This window comes from Bidens hawaiensis, unplaced genomic scaffold (genome assembly GCF_021521415.1).
Source record: "Bidens hawaiensis isolate Kalapana, Puna unplaced genomic scaffold, B.hawaiensis_p1.1 tig00035626_1, whole genome shotgun sequence".
In the NCBI taxonomy this organism is placed as follows: domain Eukaryota; kingdom Viridiplantae; phylum Streptophyta; class Magnoliopsida; order Asterales; family Asteraceae; genus Bidens; species Bidens hawaiensis.
Window position 1 is genome coordinate 2,338 of NW_027496204.1, and position 22,179 is coordinate 24,516.

General features: G+C 40.6%; 1 protein-coding gene across 1 annotated transcript; it reads left to right on the top strand.

Moving 5' to 3' along the window:
- Positions 1-7,260: 7,260 nt before the first annotated feature.
- Positions 7,261-8,816, top strand: LOC143587620 (auxin-responsive protein IAA31-like). The gene is made up of 4 exons (XM_077068865.1): positions 7,261-7,442; positions 7,845-8,068; positions 8,282-8,354; positions 8,759-8,816. The coding sequence occupies exons 1-4, from the start codon at positions 7,261-7,263 to the stop codon at positions 8,814-8,816; spliced, it is 537 nt and encodes a 178-aa protein (XP_076924980.1).
- The last annotated feature ends 13,363 nt before the right edge of the window (positions 8,817-22,179 follow it).

Consider the following 22,179-nt stretch of genomic DNA (forward strand, 5'->3'; position numbering starts at 1 on the left):
AGTATATATAGGAAAAGATAACTTGGAGAAAAAGTCTAATCTATATTAGGTATTGATAACCATAATAATATATATTTATAACATAAACTTGTTACTTTGAAAACGTTAATACCCAAACCTGTTATTTTTTTTAAAACCAACGACGTAATTAACTTCTTATTTTACAAACATATAATTACTTGTTACATTAAGTATTTAAGTTGCTCATTTTAAAACTATAAATTACACAAAAAAATTTATATTAAAAGTAAATGGAGTTATAAAATAAGTGCATTCTTTCCATGAGAATTCAGAAACGAAGGATGCAAAGCTTTCATGTAAACTGGTTGTTGACTTACAATTTGTTGACATATGTTATTTATGTTTTTAGTTAATCGTTAAATTAATATTATATATTTTAAATACCCGAATTTAGGTAAATTTCAACTACTTTTTTTTTTGTTAACTTCAGCTAAGACAATCACCGCCCCTTTGTATTATTATACTAGGAGGATGCCCATGTCATATGATGATGCGAGACACGTGTATTGATAATCACGTAACATGTAAATTTTTTAAAACCAAAAAAATTATCAATATCATACTCAATTTAAAGAGGAAAAAATGCTTATTTTTAAGGTGTAAGTTTTTTTTTTCCTAAATGTATACATATGGAAAAGTTATGGTTGTTTAAAAATCGTAGAGGAGGTTGTCATAATAGTGAAATTAATATATATATATATATATATATATATATATATATATAGAGGATCAGGATCATGAGAGAACTTTTTTGAAATTGAGAACTATGAGAATCATTTTGGACCATAAAAAAACCTAAAAATAAAAAAAATCATAAAATAAAATAAAAACACAAAAATCAAAAAAGTAAAAAAACCAAAATTCTTATTTTATCATCCCGGTTTCATAAAAAAAAAATAATAATAAAAACTCGGTTTAGCTAAATTATATACACATATGTATAATATATACATATATGTATATTTACATATTTTTTTGTACACATATGAATAATTTAAGTTAAATGATACCGTACATATGTGTATTAAGTAACTAAATATTAAAAAAAATTATACATATGTGTATATACTACGTTTTTTTTATTTTTATTTTTATTTTTTTTATTTTTTTAATGAAACCGGAATGAAATATATGAATTTTGGTTTTTTTTACCTTTTTAAAATTTTTATTATTTTTTGTTTTATGTTTTTTTAAATATTTTTTTCTAAAGGTGTTTTTAGTGGTTTAAAATGGTTCTCAAAGTTCTCAATTTGCAAAGGGTTCTCTTAGGATCCTTATCATATATATATATATATATATATTGTCACACCCCAACCTACGGCGGAAATGCCGGGGCGCGAACTGATTGTCACAGCTCTCAAGGTACTATCATGCAACATTTAAATGACAATATCTATTAATTTTATTCAATTTTCAAATAAATCAAATACAAAATACAACTCATTAAATAAATAATAAACACAAATTTAATTCTTGATTTTATATTTTCTAACATAATTCTTCACTAAATCTTCACAAAGTCTTGCAACTAATTCAAGCAATAAACTGCATATGCGTATAAAATAGAATTTTGTCAACAACACATGTTGAGTGAGCAACACACCAGTTTAGTTGTACATATAGTATATATAACAAAATACGTAGCTGCAACAAGTCATATGAGAATAACAAAATAACCAAATGAGCAAGTATAACTGAGATGTCGAGAAGCACAAAGGCTAACGGCTGGCGTATGATCATACTAGACTGAGATTATGTTGGACTTCTCCGAATGCGGAAGCATACAAAGCAAATAAGCACATAAACAAGTAAGGTATAAGTTGTTAACACATAAGACAATAGTTGCAGTTTTGTGTATAAGTATATATGAGAAAGTATATTTACGCATACGTCCCCAAAACATTGAAAGCGATAAAATAGGGGAATGTAGTACTCACCTCAATAGACGAACAAGAGTGAACAGATAACAATAATAATGACGAAAGCGGATCTCGCGCGTTGACAATAAAGCCTAATAAGGAAAATAGAATGCGGATATGCTAAGTTACTGAATTATACAGGATAAGCGAGTTCGACAATTATGATTATAATTAAAATACTCAAATAAATATTTATAAAATTTTGGATCATTACTATTAAAATGTTTATAATAAATAGTATATTCGCGAAGTAATAATTTATTTAAAGTTGGTTTTATATTAGTGCAATAAAAGTAAATCTCCTTAACTTATAAATCGTAAAGTTGTTTTTAAATAAAAATACATTTGTTTAGAAGGTATTTTACCAATAATTATTTTAATAAAACATATTTTAATTATCCATCAAAAGCCTCGTTAACATCTTTATTATTAAAAACCTTTACCAAATTAAATAACTAATATACATATACATACATACATATATATATATACTATGTGTCGGTTTTAACCAAGATTCGGAACATGACTAGTTATGTGTCGGTTTTAACAAAATATTAATTAATTACAAGTTTTATAACAATTATATCATAAATATTTGATTTAATATGATTTATTAATAATAAAAAATTCATTTTCCAAAAATAATGGGGCTGGGGTTCGAACCTGGGTCCCCCAGCACCCAACGCCTTAACACAAAATCAACAACCAACTGCTCCAGCTGGTTATACGTTATTGGTTTAGGAATGGAAATATTTAACCATACATAAAGAACAACCAGTTCATACAAGATGAACCCTAAAATTCAAATCGGCTTAATTTGTTAATTTTGATTAAAACCTTGTTAGGGTTTTTGTTAATTAGAACCTGACGAGTAAAACCCAAGAATTAATTACCTGTGAAGATGCTCTGATGGTGGTCTAATATATTGATATGAGGACGGCTAGAAAAAGAATAAGAACACGGTCAACAGAGACATATAACGTGATTAAGCATAGGGTTACGAGCGAAGAGGGTTAGAGGATTGTGGCTGCAAGTTTAATTGCATTAATATAAACGATTATATGTATTTCGAATTGGGTTTAGGTGTAGGCTAGGTATAAATGCGATACAGATTCATTTGTTTGAATTAATCATAATACGAGTGTCGGTTAATACGAAATTAGTAAGTATAACGCAATATTTGATTCAATTTCCATAACAAAAACAAGAATTTAGGTCCAAGAAATTCCAAATTGATAATCGGGTTGATGATAATGGGTCAGGATTTGGGTTACCAGATTTCTTGATGGGTTAACTTAGAAACTTGCATTCTAGCCCCTATAGATTGAGGGTGGAAGCATAATAGGGTAAAAGCTTGTTTAGGGTGATTATGGACATTACTTGAAAGTTATAATTATAGTTGAATTAATATATATAATAAAATAATACTAACTCGATAAAAGTGACGTTTATTAATTAAAATTTCCGAAAATGAAAACGGGTCAGGTATTTATATAAATTCGAAACCCGAGTTGTTACATACACATATATATATATATATATATATATATATATATATATATATATATATATATATATATATATATATGATTGATTTCTTTTGAGAACCACTTTGAGTTTTAAGAACTCGAAAGAACTCAACGTAACAATTTTTTTTTTTAATTTTTTTTACACATGTGTAATACGTAAGTGTAAGTGATGTACAAAAGATTACTGTATTTTTTTACAAACCGAATCGACTTTTTACACATGTGTAACTAACGCTTAAACTTGTGTAATTATCAAAAATACTTATTCTCTCTCCTGCTTCATTTTTTAATTGAATTTAATCTCAGCCACATATTTCATATCATTTAATTAAATGTGTGGTTCAAAATTGAGTTCTAAAAGTTCTTAAAACTCACCATGGTTCTCAAAATAACTCTCCCCTATATATATATATATATATATATATATATATGTAAAATAAAGAGAAAACCCTCAAAATAGCCTAGTTTGACCAAAAATTTCCAGAAATAATCCATGTTCTATAAAAATCCCCAAAATAGCCTAAAAACCCCCCATCGGACCCGAGGGAAACAATAACCGATCCGACAGAATTCGTGAACTTTTAAAATCGCGCCACATGTTATCATATTAATGGATGCCACAAAATTCTTAAAGAACCGTCGGGTCCGACGGAATTTTTAATGGGTCCAACGGAATTCTTCATCTTCTACCTCTCAAATCATAAACCTCCATAACCAACATCCATGTCTGATGGGTCATTTTGAGGATTTTTGTAGAACATTGAATATTTCTAGAAATTTTGGGTCAAACTAGCCTATTTTAGGGTTTTCCCAAAGATAAAGGGGCGAAAGTGTAAGTTATCTTAAAATTACCAAAAGTTGGGTAAAACATGAGGTGATAATAGTGCATGGGCGGGTGGGAGGGGCACTCAAAAGTAACCCCCCCCCCCCTCATCAGGTATTATTTGATGCATGATAACCCCCCACACATACCAGTTCGGTTAAGGACTTAGGGTTGAAACAATTACATTCGGGGTACTACTACTCATGAAACATAGTCATTTGAAAACGGTAAAATAGCCATTGGGAATTTAAATAAAAACAACAAAAATATTTTTAACAATTATATGCATCACATCACCAAAAGTTCAATCTATATTACCAAAATTTTACATCAAACAAACGACAATTATGATGATATCTTTTTCGTCGATAGAACCCTCCAATTTCTCTATGATATTGTCGAATAAGATAAAGACAAGGAAACACCTAAAAAAGATACACACCAGGTAATCACGAAAAAGGACACTAAATTCTAATTGAAGAGTATTTCATTGACAACCCAAAATATAATGAAGGGATGTTTTGAGCAAAGTATCATATGTCGATACCTTTGTTTTATAAATTGTAGGTGATATAGAACAATATATGAATGGTTTGAAGAGTGCGTAGACGTGAGGATGAAAAAGTGTTTTACGTCATTACATAAATGCACATGGGCCATTAAACAGCTCGTAACCAGCAATTAAAATGGACGAATACAATGAGTAGTTCTGCATGTCTTAAAGGACTTCACGTGAATGCCTGTACTTTTTTTTTGTAATGTCGTAATTCAGTTATGCAGATGGAGAGTTTTTACGTAGACCAACAAGACACGACATTGCGTTTTTGTATCAAGCACATGAGGAAAATCATCACCTTCCTCGGATGATGTGTGGCATTGACTGTGCTTTTAGTTTGGCGAATGTATACTAGCTAGTTGCAAGACCAATATAGGAGAGGTGGTCATCAATACATGACAATCGCGCTTGAAGTAGTGGCTTAAAATGATTGTGGTCTTCTTAATATTTCTCATTGAAGGGAATGCAACCGCTCCTAAATGTCCTTTCCATGTAAATTGATGAGAATACAAACACGGATACTATCTTTTTCTTGAACGACAACTTTCATTAAAATAAATATCAAGTCACTAGAAACCGACAACACACTCGATAATTACAATAAGAAAACAACTAACGGTACCAGTGAATAGGACTAACATGATAGGGAAACGAAACCGTATATCATGATATCCAGGAAAAAAAACGATGTAGACTGAAAGTGAGAAAAATAATCAAACCACTCAACAGGCAATTTAATATCTTATATATAAATTATATATACAAAATTAAAATCAAAAGTTACAATTGGATGATTTGGCTGATATTATTTTTAAACTTTTTTAGACGTACTATGTTCACATGCATTGACTTTAGGTGAGGCTTTTTTCTGGTTCAGAAGTCGAGTGTATCTCAATGTGATAATTTAATCAGTAGCCTAATTAAAAGATTAGTTAGAATTGATAAATTTGTTAATTAATTTATGTAATAACCCGTTTCAAGTCACAAGTCAACAGAAAATCAAAGTTTTTTTTTTTTACTAAAATGGGGATGAGAGAAATTTTATTTACTAAAATAGTTGATTTTAAAATTATTTACCAAATTAGATTTTTTTTCCTCTTTCTTTGATTTAATTAGCATTCTATATTTCATTTATTTTCAATTTTTTATTCAAATTATTCTCAATTCACTATCTTTCACATTTTCATTTTATGAAACAATATACAAAACATATTTATAAATCACTTTTCAAATATCTAACAATTTTTTAATATTTTTAAATCAAAGCATTTATCAATTTGGTTGCTCGGTGATATGTGTTCTATAGTCTTTAGTGATTCTATTCCTTTTATTTTTCAATCAAACTTTTCCTTATTTGAATCACTACGTATTATAATCAACCCATATTTTTTTAACGACACCAAATCGTTCATTCATATTCACACAATACTAGCAAGAACTTATAGCATAATGCACAACCTTAAATGGAATAAAAACTATCCCCCGATTAACACCCAATTACACCCTTACAACAAGTTAAAACTAAATGCATTTCACCTTTTCCACATTCACTCCGACCATTTTGCCCGGTTTTTAACCCATAAGAAGCTCATTGGGTTAATCTCACAAATTACACCACTTATTAACCCATAAGAAGCTCATTGGGTTAATCTCACAAATTACACCACTTATTAACCCATAAGAAGCTCATTGGTTTAATCTCCCCAATTACTCCACTTATAATCAAATCATATTAAACAACTAAATAAAACCATTTAAATAAAACTCTATAAAACAAAATAAACTATTTTTTTTCTTATTTGAAAGCCTTTCTGACAAAAACCATGACTACAAATATTAAGAGATGCTTCTTTTTTTCACATAATATAACTTTAATATGTTACACTTCTGAATTCTGGAAACTCAATCCAAGTTGCAATAGAAAGTGAATAAATGATTAGAAGCTACTGTTGGAATAATGAGTTTGGAAAATCCATTGAAACAGTGATTTGGAAAAGAAAGTTATAACATCGATCTATTGGTATTTTGGAAGGAGAGGGCCATAAATTAAGTGTTTTAAATTAAAAACAAAGAAAGAGAAAAAAAAAACTTAATTTGATAAATACTTTTAAAATCACCTATTTTTGTAAATAAAATTTCCTCTAGCCTTATTTTAGTAAAAAACACCAGAAAATCATGGTAAAACATAAATACAATATTTTCTCGTCATGGTTCCCTCCTTAAGATCTTCCTCACCTTTTCACATTCAGTTGTTAACAGAGTTTGAAACTCCCCTAGACATAAATCTAACACCTTGTCTCCACTAACTACTTTCTCTCTCTATATATGCATACAAATACAAACTGGTCTCTATATATGCATGCCAATCTTTTATATATAATATTCATCGTATTTTCATTCTTTGCAAAAAAAATGGATCTTCATCTAGGTCTTGCTCTTTCTTCATCTGCATCTTCTTGTTCTTCACGGTTCGATCCCAACCGTAATGCCGAGTACATCCATGAATCTAAGATCTCGGTTCATGATTCAAAAAAGAAAAGGCATGATGATGATGATGATGAAGTTCAGTCGAATTATGCCTTTGTTCATCAAAGGTAAAGAAAACAAATTTAATTTAATGAATTTTATGTTAGCTTCTTGTTAATGTTTTTGAATTTCATGGTATGTGCATGCTAAGGATTTAGAGAAAAAGAGGGCTTATTATTAGGTTACATTACTAGGTTATATTCTATTGTTAAAAGAATAGGTACATGCATATATATATTTATAGGGTTTTTAATTATGGCCTTTTCACTTAAAATTGGTTATATATAGAACGTCACTGTGTCTATATGTATGTTAATCAAAAGAAAATATGACACATGGTAATTCTTTTATTACGGTTAATCATAAGAAAGATATAATTAACACGTTCGCTTGTATTTTACGGTTTAATTATTTTAAACTTCAATAACTTTGTATAGGCAAATGTTTTATTGAGTTATTTTTATATATAGGAATGATGGTGGTGTAATCGGATGGCCACCGATGAAGTTATGTAGGAAGGAACTTTGCCACCAGAAAATGGGGACCGGTGGTGGTCAAAAGTCAAAGTCAAAGTCAAAGTCAACGTACGTTAAAGTCCACATGGAAGGTGTAGGAATTGCAAGAAAGGTTGACCTTAATCTACACCAATCCTACCAAACTCTTGTACTCACCTTGGCCAACATGTTTGATAAATGTAAGCTTTGAGTTCTAGAATACGTTGTTTTTCCTATTTGTTACAAATTCTGAACATGGAATTAGTTTATGTCAAAGAAGTTGATTTTAAGTTTTAAATTGGTTTAATTATGTTTAAAAGTGACAAATAAATAATTTTAATTTATAAAAATTTGTACTAAGAGTTTGACTTAGAAATTATGGCTGATTTGGACATTAATGTTTGGGAACTCAGGTTTTGAAGATGTGAAACTGACTTATCAAGACAAAGAAGGTGACTGGTTGCTCGCTGGTGATGTGCCTTGGGGGTAATATAGTCATTTACTCTATATTTAATTTCTGTTTCATGTTATTACAATTACAATGTTTTGAAACCTGATATATGTCGCATTGGTCGATGGTTGAACCAACCGATTTTTATGTTTTTCATGTTGAAACGGCCGACCAAACCATTTAATTTATGAAACATGTTTGATAAATTCATTTTTGGACAAGAGTTTTATTTGGACTCTTTATGTTTAAAGTTCTGTTTGTGTAATATATATTTACATGTTATTTAAATTGATTAAGGCATCATCTAGTTTTTTTACAAGTTAATTAGTAAAACATTGCGTTAATGTTTGTTTTTTTTTTCTTTTTTTTTTCCAATGTAGAAGATTTTTATGATAGATAATCTTATGATATTTTTATTTTATTTTTTTGTATTCTACAGATTGTTTATTAACACTGTTCAACATCTGAAGCTGCTAAGAAATAAGATAGATATTTGATCCAGCCTGCAGTTTTTGGAATGAACTATGAGAAAGATAAAAGGTGTGCACAAAGTATGTTTGAATTGGAATCACTACATAAAGTTTAAATGACATAAATGAAAGTTAGAAATAAATGAAGTTACTTTTTTATTAGATTTGAATTGCCTTCAACAACAAATATGAAAGTTAAGAGTTCCATTTGTCACATTGCGATAAACAAAATAGTTTGTAGTATGAGTTACCGAGTGCATAGTAGTTTGTATAATCAAAATCTAATTTACCATTAATTCAAAATGGAGTATATTATGCACCAACTTGTTTGCAATAAGTTAAATTTAACTTTTGATTTTAATTCTTTTATATACATTCCCAACTATTTACTCGATTATGATATATTTTTTTTCGTTTACATCAACTAGCATTAAAGGTTTTATTAATTTAATGTGAAATGAACATTTGCCTTTTCACTTTACAAATATATATATTAATTACAACACCGTTCCCTTAGGGCAGATTAGAATTAAAATCGTTGGTCTACATACTCCCCTTTCTTTGGCCGATATGCAACCCCTCGATCTCCAACTGACCCACAACTTGACCGTTGATCGGTTGCACAATGTACGGATAAAATTTTATAGAAAACTTCAAAGTTGACATGAAACATTACATACACACCAATATGCATTCAAGAATAATATAGGCTAAGGGGTAATTGAAATATGTTCAGAAAACAGTTTGATCACTCTAAAACTAATTTAGAAAATCCTACATCTTTTACACGTTCCCTTAAAACGTTGATAATATAGTTCAAATCTTATACAAATGAATCTAGGTATTAACTGTCTCCTGAAGACATCTTCCATATGAAGATGGTTCTCATTGTCAAATTAAGAAAGGGAAATATGTCTTAATCTTTTAAGAAAAGTCGTATTTGTAATTTGAACGTAAGCAACTCAGTCAATATTATAGCTATATGAAGAGGTAGGTCCCAGCAGAGCCCAGTTGGACCCGCAAGACTCACCTTGAAGAGGGACGTCTGCGCAAGGACCAACTGCTTCCGCAGGTGCCACCATGCTCAGAGATGAAGACCTTACGCGCAGTACGCCAGCTGTTCCCGCAGGGAAAGCCTCCCAATGGTGAAGTACCCCGCTTGTTCCCGCAGCTGTGGATACAAGCCATCAGGGAAGGCTACCCGCACTAATAGCAAGGCTACACGCACAAGGCACTAACTCGATACTTCAGTAGTCACCTGAAGGAATGAGCATGGCGGGAACACTCCCGCCCAAATGAGCCAGTCCGTATGCTTCTGGAAGATCTTTTGTACTATACCTGCCAAGGTATGGGCAAAATAGACGATCTGACCAAAACAGCCCATGAACCAATCACAGGGCGACAGCTCACCGACAACAGTACGAGGAGGAGCACCCTCTAGTACTGTTTGTCACTATTAGCCGCTGCCTACTCACCAACCCTCACTGAGGGACGTGCATAGCCTACAGTTGGTGGAACAGTGCATAGCCGGCAGTAAAGGAACAGTATACAGCCGGCCTTGTCACTATCGGCCGCAGCCTATCCACCAACCAGCATGGCTTGTGCGTAACCCACTGTTGGTAGAACAGGAATACTATTCAGCCGGCTGTACCTTCTTGGAAACCTACCTTCGGCTATAAATACTCCAACACCTTGGAATGGTAAGGACATTGTCTGATATCGCATTATCTTATCTTCCCTAGCAATCTCTTAATATACACTTATATTCAGAGCAATCTAGTCTGATTCTCACGCCGGAGGGTGGTCACAAGGAGGAATCCCCCCCTTCTTAGTGACGAGCTTACGGTCTGTTTTGCAGGTCACCTGAAGAACAACTTTCTTTGCTGGACCTCATCCTAGTGGGAAACATCTATTTAACCCCCAGATTATCCGTAATCTGCCCGGGGTCGATTAGTGTTTCTTCATTGGCGCCATCCGTGCATAAAAGCTAGAACTAATTCTTAGTTTTTTTCAAAATTTCTGAAGAAATGGTTAACGTTACTCCGGTCCCAAAGCTAGTAAGTGACCAAGAAACCCCGGTAACCACAACCCCAGCAACTGGGGGAACACCGGCGGTTATACAAATTTTACGAACACTACCCCGGTTACCCAAGCCGGGACAACTGCAGTAAACAATATTTCACTGGGGTTCACTGATGCCCAGTTGGAGAAACGGACGAGGGTCCCTCGCCAAACACTCGATCAAGTTAAGGCGTGGGCCGAAACACGTCAGAAAGAGTTCCAAGCTGAGTTGGATGAACGTTTGCGTTCACTTCAACAGGCTGACGAATTCGGCAGTACTCGCCAACATCTCAACATGAACAGTGAGTGCGAGTACTCGGACGATGAGCGGGAAGAATCCGATACCGACGCAAACCCTCGCCATAAGGCAAAAGGGAAGCGTAAGGAAATGGACTTCCAACCGACAAGGAATTTTGGAGAAACCTTTAAACCAACGAACGCGGGGAGAAACCCACGTGACTTCTCCAAAACCTTTAGACCAACTGCTGCAAATGCAGGAAAGTCCAAGTTTGCAAGGGACATTGCGGAAGCAATCGCCCCGAGAAGTGCCAAACAAATGTCCAACATCGGCACTTACGATGGTCTATCCGACCCAGACGACCACTTGAACAGATTCATTGCGGGGGCAACCGTCAGTAACTGGACGGAACCCACGTGGTGTTATATGTTCCAGATGACTCTGGTTGGAGCGGCCAGGGCATGGTTCGATCGTTTACCGGTCCACCACATCTATGATTGGGCGGACTTTCAGAACAAGTTCAGCCAACACTTCAGCCAACAGAGGAAATATACTGAAGAACAGTGGACGATCCTCAACTGCGTTAGAGAGGAGGATGAATCTTTACTAGACTTCATCACTCGCTTCAACTCCAAAAAGCTGAGTCTGGGCAACATAAGTGAAGATCTTGTTCGCGCCGCTTTCATCCAGGGCGCCGAATACCCAGAGCTTATCCGCACGTTGACGGGTAAGGACGGCATGCCATCCACATGGGATGCCATCATGACAGCGGCCAAGCGCTTTGCCGAGACAGAGAAGCAACTGGGTAGGGATCTTCCCCAGAGTACACACCTCTACACGCAGAGGACCAGAGAAAACAATGTTCGGATCGCCCGGCAGAACAAAAAGAGGAAGCTAGGTATTTGGCAGTCAAGGGTAAACTTTGACACCTCATCCAGCTCTCGCCCTCTTGTTGGCGGAAGGGATAACACACACCCTTCAAGCCGAAAACACCGGTGGATGCCACTCACCAAAAGCGTCACGGAGATATTTGCCACCGAAAAACTACCATGGCCAAAAGCTCCAATGATCCGGCAGTGACCTAATGCGGATCAAAGCAAATCCTGTGACTTCCACGGGACAAAGGGTCATAGTACGGAGGAGTGTACATCCTTGAAGGATATTGTTGAAACATTCGTCAAGGATGGAAGACTTGCACACCTTGTGGCATCAATCAAGATGGGAGGAAGGAATGATAACCGGTACAGAGGCAACGGATGAAAGCCCGTTGACATCAGCATCAACATGGTTCATGGCAACATCAGAGGAAGAAAAAGGCGAGCGACAGAACCATGCGCGTGGAAGGAAGCTGTAGTGCGCTTCCCGCGAGTGCCAGGAGGACCCAGCAAAGAAGGCCCTATCGTCATCAAAAGCCAGCTGGGGCACTACATCACTTCTCGCACTCTTGCTGACAACGGCGCCTCGTCAACGGTGATGTACAGGCAGTTCTTCGACAAGCTAGATAACGAAGACAAGGAACGCCTGGAAACGGTCTACGCCTCGATGAAAGGGTTCGACGGCAGCACAAACACCCCCCTGGGTATCCTATCTTTCCCCGTCACTCTTACGGACGGGAATCACTCACGCACAGAAGATGTGGATTTTGTCGTGATGAGGAAGCCACACCACACATACGACATTCTCTTCGGAAGAGACGGGATGGCAAGATTCAACGCCGTGGTATCTTCAGTCCACGGCATGATGGGATGGCCAACAGCTGAGGGTGTAGCGATGATCACCAGCATTCCCCAGGTATGCATCGCATCTGTCTCATCTAAACCCAAACCAAAGATGGCTAAACCAACCATCACCGAACCGGAAAAATGGGCCTTCAATGGCAAATACCCTGACCAGGCCGTTACCATTGGCCCAACAGTTGTTGATCCCACGCGCACCTTACTCAAACGCTTACTACAGAAAAACGCTGACATCTTCGCGTGGACACCAGCTGACATGACTGGCGTACCCCGAAGTAAGGCAGAGCATAAGCTCAAGTGCGACCCGGCTGTTACGCCAGTCGTACAAAAGCGCAGAGTAATGGGGCCAGAACAAACTAACGCGTGTAGAACCCAAGTCAAGGAACTCCTTGACGCAGGCATCGTACGCGTTAGCAGATATCAAACATGGGTTGCGAATCCCGTTATGGTACCGAAGAATAACAAACAATGGCGCATGTGCATAGATTTCAAGGACTTAAACAAAGCATGCCCCAAAGATTGTTATCCGTTACCCGAAATTGATCTTAAGGTGGATTCGTTAGCACCGTTTCGCCTTAAATGCTTCCTGGATGCGTATAAGGGGTACCATCAAATCCACATGGCCATTGATGATCAGGACAAAACCGCTTTTCGGACGCCCGATGGCACATTTTGTTATCAAATGATGCCATTTGGACTTAAGAACGCCGGGTCCACATACCAACGCCTGATGGACAACCAGTTTCATGCCCAAATTGGGAGGAACTTGGAAGTCTACATGGATGACTTGGTCATCAAAAGCCCTGACGCAGAAGCGATGTTGAAAGACATCGAAAAAACTTTCAACACGCTCAGGAAGATAAACATGAAGCTCAACCCAAGCAAGTGTGCCTTTGGAATGGAAGAAGGGAAGTTCTTGGGGGTCATCGTCACTAAAGATGGCTTCAGAGCGAACCCTGAAAAGGTTGAAGCCATTATCAAAATGGAATCACCTACTACCATCAAACAGGCTCAGACACTGAATGGACGACTAGTCGCACTTAATCGCTTTTTGGCAAACCACGCGGATAAGTCGTTTCCTTTCGTGTCAACGTTGAGAAACTGTTTAAAGAAAACGCACTTCCGCTGGACACCAGAAGCGGAAGCAGCTTTTCAGGAGATTCGGTCACGCTTGATCGAACTCCCAACGCTCACAGCACCAAAAGCGGGGGAGGAGTTAATCCTATACCTTTCCGCAACAGATAGAGCAACCGGGGCGGTCCTGCTAGTTGAACGGAAAGGCATCCAGATGCCAATCTATTATGTCAGCCGTATCCTAACAGACGTAGAAACCCGGTACTCTACCCTCGAAAAATTAGTCTTAGCACTTATACACGCTTCACGCAGGTTAAGACGATATTTCCAGGGCCACCCAATCACCATTCTCTCCAACTTCAAACTTGCAAACGTTCTACGCAAACCCGAGTTATCGGGACGCCTAGCCAAATGGGCAATTGAGTTGGGGGAATACGCGATAAAGTATAAGCCAAGACCAGCCATAAAAGGCCAGGTTTTGGCCGACTTTATTGCGGAAGTGCCTGCATCGCGGGAAAAAGAGTGTCAGGAAGAGGCTCAACCCTCTCCAGCACAGGACATCAATGATGTCTGGCGACTCTACACTGATGGAGCAGCCAGTAACGAGGGTTCAGGCGCAGGGCTGAAACTAACCAACCCAGCAGGCCAAGAATACACTTACGCTATTCGACTGGATTTTCCAAGTACGAATAACGAAGCCGAGTATGAAGCATTCTTGGCCGGGCTGAGAATTGCGCGTAAGATGGGAGTGAAACACTTGGAAGCCCACGTAGATTCCATGTTAGTAGCCAACCAAATCAACGGGACGTACACGGCCGTGAACGACACAATGGCCCTGTACCTCGCACAAGCAAAAACCCTTATGCGCGATTTTAACGATTGCAAAGTCATACACGTCAAGCGTAGTGAAAACAAATCTGCGGATGCGTTAAGCAAGCTTGCATCATTAGCCTTCACCCACTTGGGAAAGGACATCCGCATTGAACTCCTCGAGGCACCTTCAGTCCCGCACAGGGAAATTTGTGTCATCCAAACCGGCACAGAAACGTGGATGACACCAATAATAAATTACCTTACGGCAGGTACACTACCAGAGTCAAAAACACAGGCAAGAAAACTACGCTGTAAAGCACTGAATTATCAACTCATCGATGACATCCTTTACAGACGTAACTTTCTTGCCCCACTCTTAAGATGTGTGGACAACCAAGATGCTAACTACCTCCTAAGGGAAGTACACGAAGGCATCTTTGGAGTACACGCAGGTCCACGCGCTGTTGTAGCTAAGCTAAACAACGCGGGATACTTTTGGCCGGGGATGCATACGGATGCGCTGGCATACATCAGAAAGTGCAGGTCTTGTCAGCTCTACGCACCCAACACGCATCGCCCGAAGAATGAACTTGTTCCAGTCACCTCTTCATGGCCATTTCAGAAGTGGGCCATCGATGTGACAGGCTCATTTCCTACAGCAGCAGGAAATGTTCAGTTCCTAGTGGTAGCCATCGACTACTTCACCAAGTGGATAGAAGCAAAACCCTTAGCCCAAACAACCGCGAAACATATCAAAAAATTTATTTGGGAATTTATTATTTGTCGTTTTGGACTTCCACAGAATTTGGTGAGCGATAACGGCACCAACTTTGCTGACAAGAAGCTACAAAAGTGGCTGGAAGAACTTCAAATCACCCACACTTTTACCTCAGTGGCGCACCCGCAGGGTAATGGTGAGGTAGAAAGAGCAAATAAGAGCATCGTCGAAGGCATAAAGAAAAGACTCTTGGAACAAAGATCCGGCTGGGTGGACGAGCTTCCGCACGTCCTTTGGGCAAACAGAACGCTAAAAAAGGCCAGTACGAGAGAAACCCCGTTCAGTCTCACTTATGGCACTGAAGCCATGGTCCCGGTCGAAATTGGTTTACCCTCACCAAAGGTCTTGATTCAGCCAGAAGACAATAATGCGGAAAGACGGTTAGACCTTATGCTAACCGAGGAACGCAGAGACTTAGCCGCAGTGCGTGAAGAGAACTACAAGCGACAAATGCAAAAGTACTACAACACGCGGGTAAAACTCTGCAACTTCAATGTAGGAGACTACATACTGCGTAACAACGAGGCTTCGAACCAACAACGCCCAGGAAAACTGGCCCCGGTCTGGGAAGGGCCATATATTATCAAAGAAGTTCTGGGAAAGGGCGCGTACTGGCTCGAAAGGCTCGATGGCACTCCCATCCCAAGAACATGGAATGGAGCTCAATTACGCAAATGTTACATGTAGATCAATTCCAAACTTGTAAAGAAAAGGCCTAGAGCCACTTCTAATGGAAATGATTCTCCTTTCACAATGTGTTGATAGCCTTACCTTTATACTTATGAACTTCCCACACTGATGTGCCGGTATTCACCGCATAAATATGGGAAGAAGTAAGTCGTTACGTGTGGAAGGCGGCAAAACCCGCATAAACACAAAGCGGTAAAAATTTCAAAAGAAAAGATGAGGAAAACCTCCACGCAGGTCAGATGTAGGCAAAGTTTAGCCATCCTACTAAGTGCAAGTGACGGTCTTACCCGCACAATCACGAACGAGGAAGCAAAACTTCAACCTATTATCTACCACGTTCAAAGGTTAACTTATTCTAAACACTTAGAAAATTTCAAAGGAAAAGACGATGAAAACTTCCACGCAGGTCAGATATAAGTAAAGTTAAGCCATCTTACTAAGTGTAAGTGACGGTCATACCCGCACAATCATGAAAGAGGAAACGAAACATAAACTTATAATCTGCCACGTTAAAAAGTTAACTTATCTAAGTACTAAAGAAATTGCTAAGTTAAAAAAAAAACAAGGCAAGGAATTAGCACATAACCTTTATTCCATCAAAGTTCAAATATTACAAAGATTGCTGGGTGCATACCCGCATACAAAAGAAGCTATACAAAAATAAAAATCTACTCTAATGGTGGAAAGGGATCTTCAGGATCAAGCTTCAGGACCACTTCCACTTGGACCCGCACCATCAGTAGAGCGTGGTGGTTCAAGGAAAGCTTTAAGGATAGCTAGCCCATCATCAGCAGAAGCAACTTCGTTCACCTTCTCCACCACCGGATGCGGGAAGGGGGCATACTGGTTCACTGCTTGGTCATAAACAGCTTCAGTACCCACATCATACAAAGGGAAGTTGGAAGGCGGGATGCCTTTCTCAACGAACCCTAGACCAAGCAGGAAGCCGGACTTTTCCCCATCCTCATGAGAAGCGCTGAGGGCTGCGCTCATGGCATCGTCGTATGATGTGTCCGTGAAGACTCGATGCACAACCTACAAGAAAAAATACAAGTGTCAGAACCTTTTCTATGTGCAAAGAAAAGTGTAAAGATATGAAATTACGCATACATGAGACAACGCTTCTCGAAGAAGCCATTCCTTGGTAAACAGAGCTTCCTGGAGGGCAGCTTGAGCTTGGTTACGGGCGCGTTCGGCTTCACTTTTGTTGAGGTTGGCAAGCAACACTTCTGTAGCCGCAGCCTCTTCAACGCCCTTTAGCTTCCGCTCAGTGTGGTCAAGCACCCCCCTCTGGTCCAAGATCTCTTGGAGCTTCTTGGCGTCTTCCATCGCCAAGGCATCATGAGCCTGTTGGAGCGTCTCTAGTTTGGCTTTAAGTTCCTCATTCTCGAGGCGTAGAGGCTCAGCAACAGCTTCAGCCTTGGTGGCCCTTTCAGTTGCGTTCCGAGCAGTTTCCTTAGCCAGCCGAAGCTGTTCGTTAACAGCTTGGGCAGCCTTGGAACGGGCCTCGAGACGGGCCTGAACTTCAACTTCAAGGGCCTTGAAGGCCTTCTCCTTCTCCGCAGCAACGGCGGAGAGCCTTCTATTCTCCTCCCGGACAGCCCGCGCCTGAGCTACTTCTTGGATACGAGCTGCTTTTAACTTGTCGTTTTCACGACAAAGCAGCTCGACACGCGGCTGCATCCGGGCCAGGAGAACCCGAAGCTCATTGGTTAGCCTACCCTCCTGGTAGCTAGCCATGGCTTCCCCCAACGCACCACTGGGAGCTGCGTGACGAGCCCACTCCACGCACTCCACAGGCGTGCGAAGGGTTGTTCCTCGGCGGATGTTCCATCGTGGAACATACACTTCATTGGAATCCGACACTGCAAAAAACAAAAAGCAGTTAGGAAAAGATGATATAAAAAAAAAAGGCCAAAAGAACCCTACGCACCTGTAGGGTCGACAACAGGCCGATAGCCGCTAAACCCATCACCTGAACCCAAGGGAAATCCATCCAAGAGGTCAGGCAGATGGGAAGGAGGCAGAGGTTGGCGAGAAGCCCCAAGCATACCTGAAGGATCGGCCGTAGCTGCCGACGTCGGAGGAGGCATGGAGGCCGCCGCGGTAGAAACCAACGGAGGTGAACTCACCGGAGGTGAACTCGCAACCGTGGTCGCCGCTACGGAAGTACCCGCAGAAATAGCCACCGCCGGCTCAGTAACAGATTCAGTAAATATGGCACTGACAGCCGGCGGAGATGTCATCGCAGTTGGAACAGTTGGCTCAACTGGGTGAGCAACTGAACCAACTGAAGCAGGCGCAACCGCCTGGGTCATCGCCTCAGGTAGGTTGACCAAACCTACCGTCATGGGTCCGGATGTGCTCCTCCCCGCTCCACGCTGGAATGCGGTAGCATCCACGCCTGCACAAAGAATATATAAGTACAATGGCGAAAAGATATGAAAAAAAGTAAAGTTTGTACTTACGGGTTTTCTTGAGCCTAAAAGTGCGAAAAGGCGGGGACGAACCCGATGGAGCCGGCCTCTTCACGCCGCTCACCGTCGTTGTCCTGGGCTGCTTGGAGGTGACGGTAGTCTCAGCCTCCGGAGCAGTGGTCTTATCACCACCAGGGTTCCCCGCCACCTCCTCGCTCTCGGTCTCCGAATCAGACCGAGGCACCGGATCGGCAGTGGAGGCAACCTTCGCCTTCCCCTTCCCGCCAGCAACCTTCTTCTTCCGCACCAACGGAGGACCATCTGCGGATTCCTCATCAGAAGATGACAAAATTAGAGGAATTCCAGCAGAGGTTTCAGCATTGAGAGGTCGAGGGTTGAATAACGCCTTACCTGGCCGCGCGGCGCTCAGAATAGGGTGGCCTGGCGGGTAGACCTCCACAAACCGATCCCTCGTTTGCTCCAAGATGGGCAACTCGTTCTCATCGAGAGCACGAGTACCCATCCGAGCGGGACCATCACTCTCCCGCGGCTGCAGGAGAGACTGCAAATCGTTTCCCTCTGAAAATAAACAGGAAAGAAGTTAGAAGAAATTCTAAATCAACAAAAAGAAATGAAGCATACCGTAAGGGACAGAGTTCAAACCGTATTCAAGGACGATCGGGATCTTTTGCGCCTCCGCATCCTTCCACACCCGGCTCATCCCGAGCATCACCATCCCGGACTCCGCAAAGCGGTAAACCGGAGATTGGACTCGGGAAATCTTTGAGAACCATTCCGCCTCCTGGTAGTTGGAGGCGTGAAGGCTGGGGAGTGCTTGCCCATTCTTGAACTTCATGGCAAGGGGGATGGCGCAAGCGGAGATATAAAAGAACTCCCGCTTCCATGAACGAAGACTGCGCTCGGTTGCGCAAATCTTCAAACCCTTGATCCGGGTTATCAGAGTATACCACCCCTGGATGCACCTCCAAGAATAGAAGGTCATCAGGTGGTCGACGAAGGGCTCAACGCCCAGAATCCGGCACACCCACTCGAAGTGGCGAATCTTCGCGATCGCCATCGGGTGTACCTCGGTCAGGTGTACACCGTGCCTCTCCAGAACACGGTACACAAACTTCGTCAAGGGGAACCTAAGATTCCCATAGATAAAGAATGCGGCATATACCCCGATCTTGCCTCTGGGGCATCATACACCGTCTGGTGAGGTTCAGGAAACTCAGGCTCGAAAGACTCGAGCATGAACTTCCTGACGATGTACTGACATAGATCGACAGGCAGAGCACACTGGCACTCGCCAGCAGTACTCTTGTCATCCTTGTCGGACGTGGATGACGGGTTCTCGGCGTACACTCCAGCCTCCTCGGCTGTAGCCTCAAGATCGTGAGCAGAAGACATCTTGCAGGTATGAAAGAAGAGAACGATTTCAAGAGAATGCTCGACTGAAAAGGTGAGTATTCACCGGAAATCGTTTAGAAGATGAAGAGAAAAGTGAGTGTGGATTACAAAGGACCCTCTCCCCCTTTATATACTAATCGCAATCAATGCGATGAATTTAATGCGGAAGAGAGAGAAATCGCAGGTGCAATGAAACTATGACACGTGGCAAAGAGCAAGCTGGCAACAGCTGTTGAAAGGACGCGTGCCATTAATTTCGCGGCCACGCGCCCGAAAAATCGCGCCCACGCGCCTGAAAAAGCGTCTGGAATGACCATGTACTGTCACGTCGCCATAACTTCCTGCACGTCCTGACACAGTCAGAAGAACCGTCGGACGACGTTTCAACAGTTTGGACTGTTCTTATCCTTTCACCAACTCTTCGAATTTCAAAATTTCAAAAAGATTTAAAAGTAAGCGGGAAAATACCCCTTACCTTGGCAACCAAGAAACTATAAGACAGGTGCGAGTACAGTGTTAAGGCAAACCCTTCACATACTTAGCACCTGCAGGGAATTGAAGCCAAGAATACCTCGGCGACCAAGTAACTATAAGACGGGTGCGGGTACAGTGTTAAGGCAAAACCCTTCACATACTTAGCACCCACAGGGAATTGACGCCAGGAATACCTTGGAAGTAAAGTAACTGTAAGACGAGTGCGGGTACAGTGTCAAGGAAAAACCCTTCACATACCTAGCGCTCCGCAGGGAATTGAAACCAAGAAGGATCTTCTGGGCCATGCTTGCGGAAACGGGAATAACATCCCCGCATAGCGGGAACGTCGAGAACTATATTATTTGAAACTCCAAGATGGAATTGGTGGTTTTAACATAATTGATCACTATGTTCAAAACTACCAAAACCTCATGGAGAATCCACACAAGTGGGACTTGACGCTCCTAACTTGCGAGGAGGTTACAGACCTACCCGCATCATACCCAAAGATCAAGCAGAAAAGTCGGGAATTTCTGCGTGGCATTAGGAAAACCGCGGGAGGAATCCCCACGGAAAACCTTAAAACTAAAAACCCTTTTCAAAACCCCTTGCTAAAGTCCAAAAGTTCACCTCACTTATTAGTAATTCATGAGAAGAACATTGGACTGGGGGGACTTAAAGAGGTAGGTCCCAGCAGAGCCCAGTTGGACCCGCAAGACTCACCTTGAAGAGGGACGTCTGCGCAAGGACCAACTGCTTCCGCAGGACCCACCATGCTCAGAGATGAAGACCTTACGCGCAGTACGCCAGCTGTTCCCGCAGGGAAAGCCTCCCAATGGTGAAGTACCCCGCTTGTTCCCGCAGCTGCGGATACAAGCCATCAGGGAAGGCTACCCGCACTAATAGCAAGGCTACACGCACAAGGTACTAACTCGATACTTCAGTAGTCACCTGAAGGAATGAGCATGGCGGGAACACTCCCGCCCAAATGAGCCAGTCCGTATGCTTCTGGAAGATCTTTTGTACTATACCTGCCAAGGTATGGGCAAAATAGACGATCTGACCAAAACAGCCCATGAACCAATCACAGGGCGACAGCTCACCGACAACAGTACGAGGAGGAGCACCCTCTAGTACTGTTTGTCACTATTAGCCGCTGCCTACTCACCAACCCTCACTGAGGGACGTGCATAGCCTACAGTTGGTGGAACAGTGCATAGCCGGCAGTAAAGGAACAGTATACAGCCGGCCTTGTCACTATCGGCCGCAGCCTATCCACCAACCAGCATGGCTTGTGCGTAACCCACTGTTGGTAGAACAGGAATACTATTTAGCCGGCTGTACCTTCTTGGAAACCTACCTTCGGCTATAAATACTCCAACACCTTGGAATGGTAAGGACATTATCTGATATCGCATTATCTTATCTTCCCTAGCAATATCTTAATATACACTTATATTCAGAGCAATCTAGTCTGATTCTCACGCCGGAGGGTGGTCACAAGGAGGAATCCCCCCTTCTCAGTGACGAGCTTACGGTCTGTTTTGCAGGTCACCTGAAGAACAACTTTCTTTGCTGGACCTCATCCTCGTGGGAAACATCTATTTAACCCCCAGATTATCCGTAATCTGCCCGGGGTCGATTAGTGTTTCTTCACTATATGTATTTGGATGAAATAATTGATACGGGTAATACA

Bases quoted from the DNA above. Each gene is read 5' to 3' on its own strand.
- LOC143587620 (XM_077068865.1), top strand. From the start codon at position 7,261: ATGGATCTTCATCTAGGTCTTGCTCTTTCTTCATCTGCATCTTCTTGT. The intron at 7,443-7,844 runs GTAAAGAAAACA...TTTTATATATAG, and splicing joins TATGCCTTTGTTCATCAAAG to GAATGATGGTGGTGTAATCG. The intron at 8,355-8,758 runs GTAATATAGTCA...TGTATTCTACAG, and splicing joins GCTGGTGATGTGCCTTGGGG to ATTGTTTATTAACACTGTTC.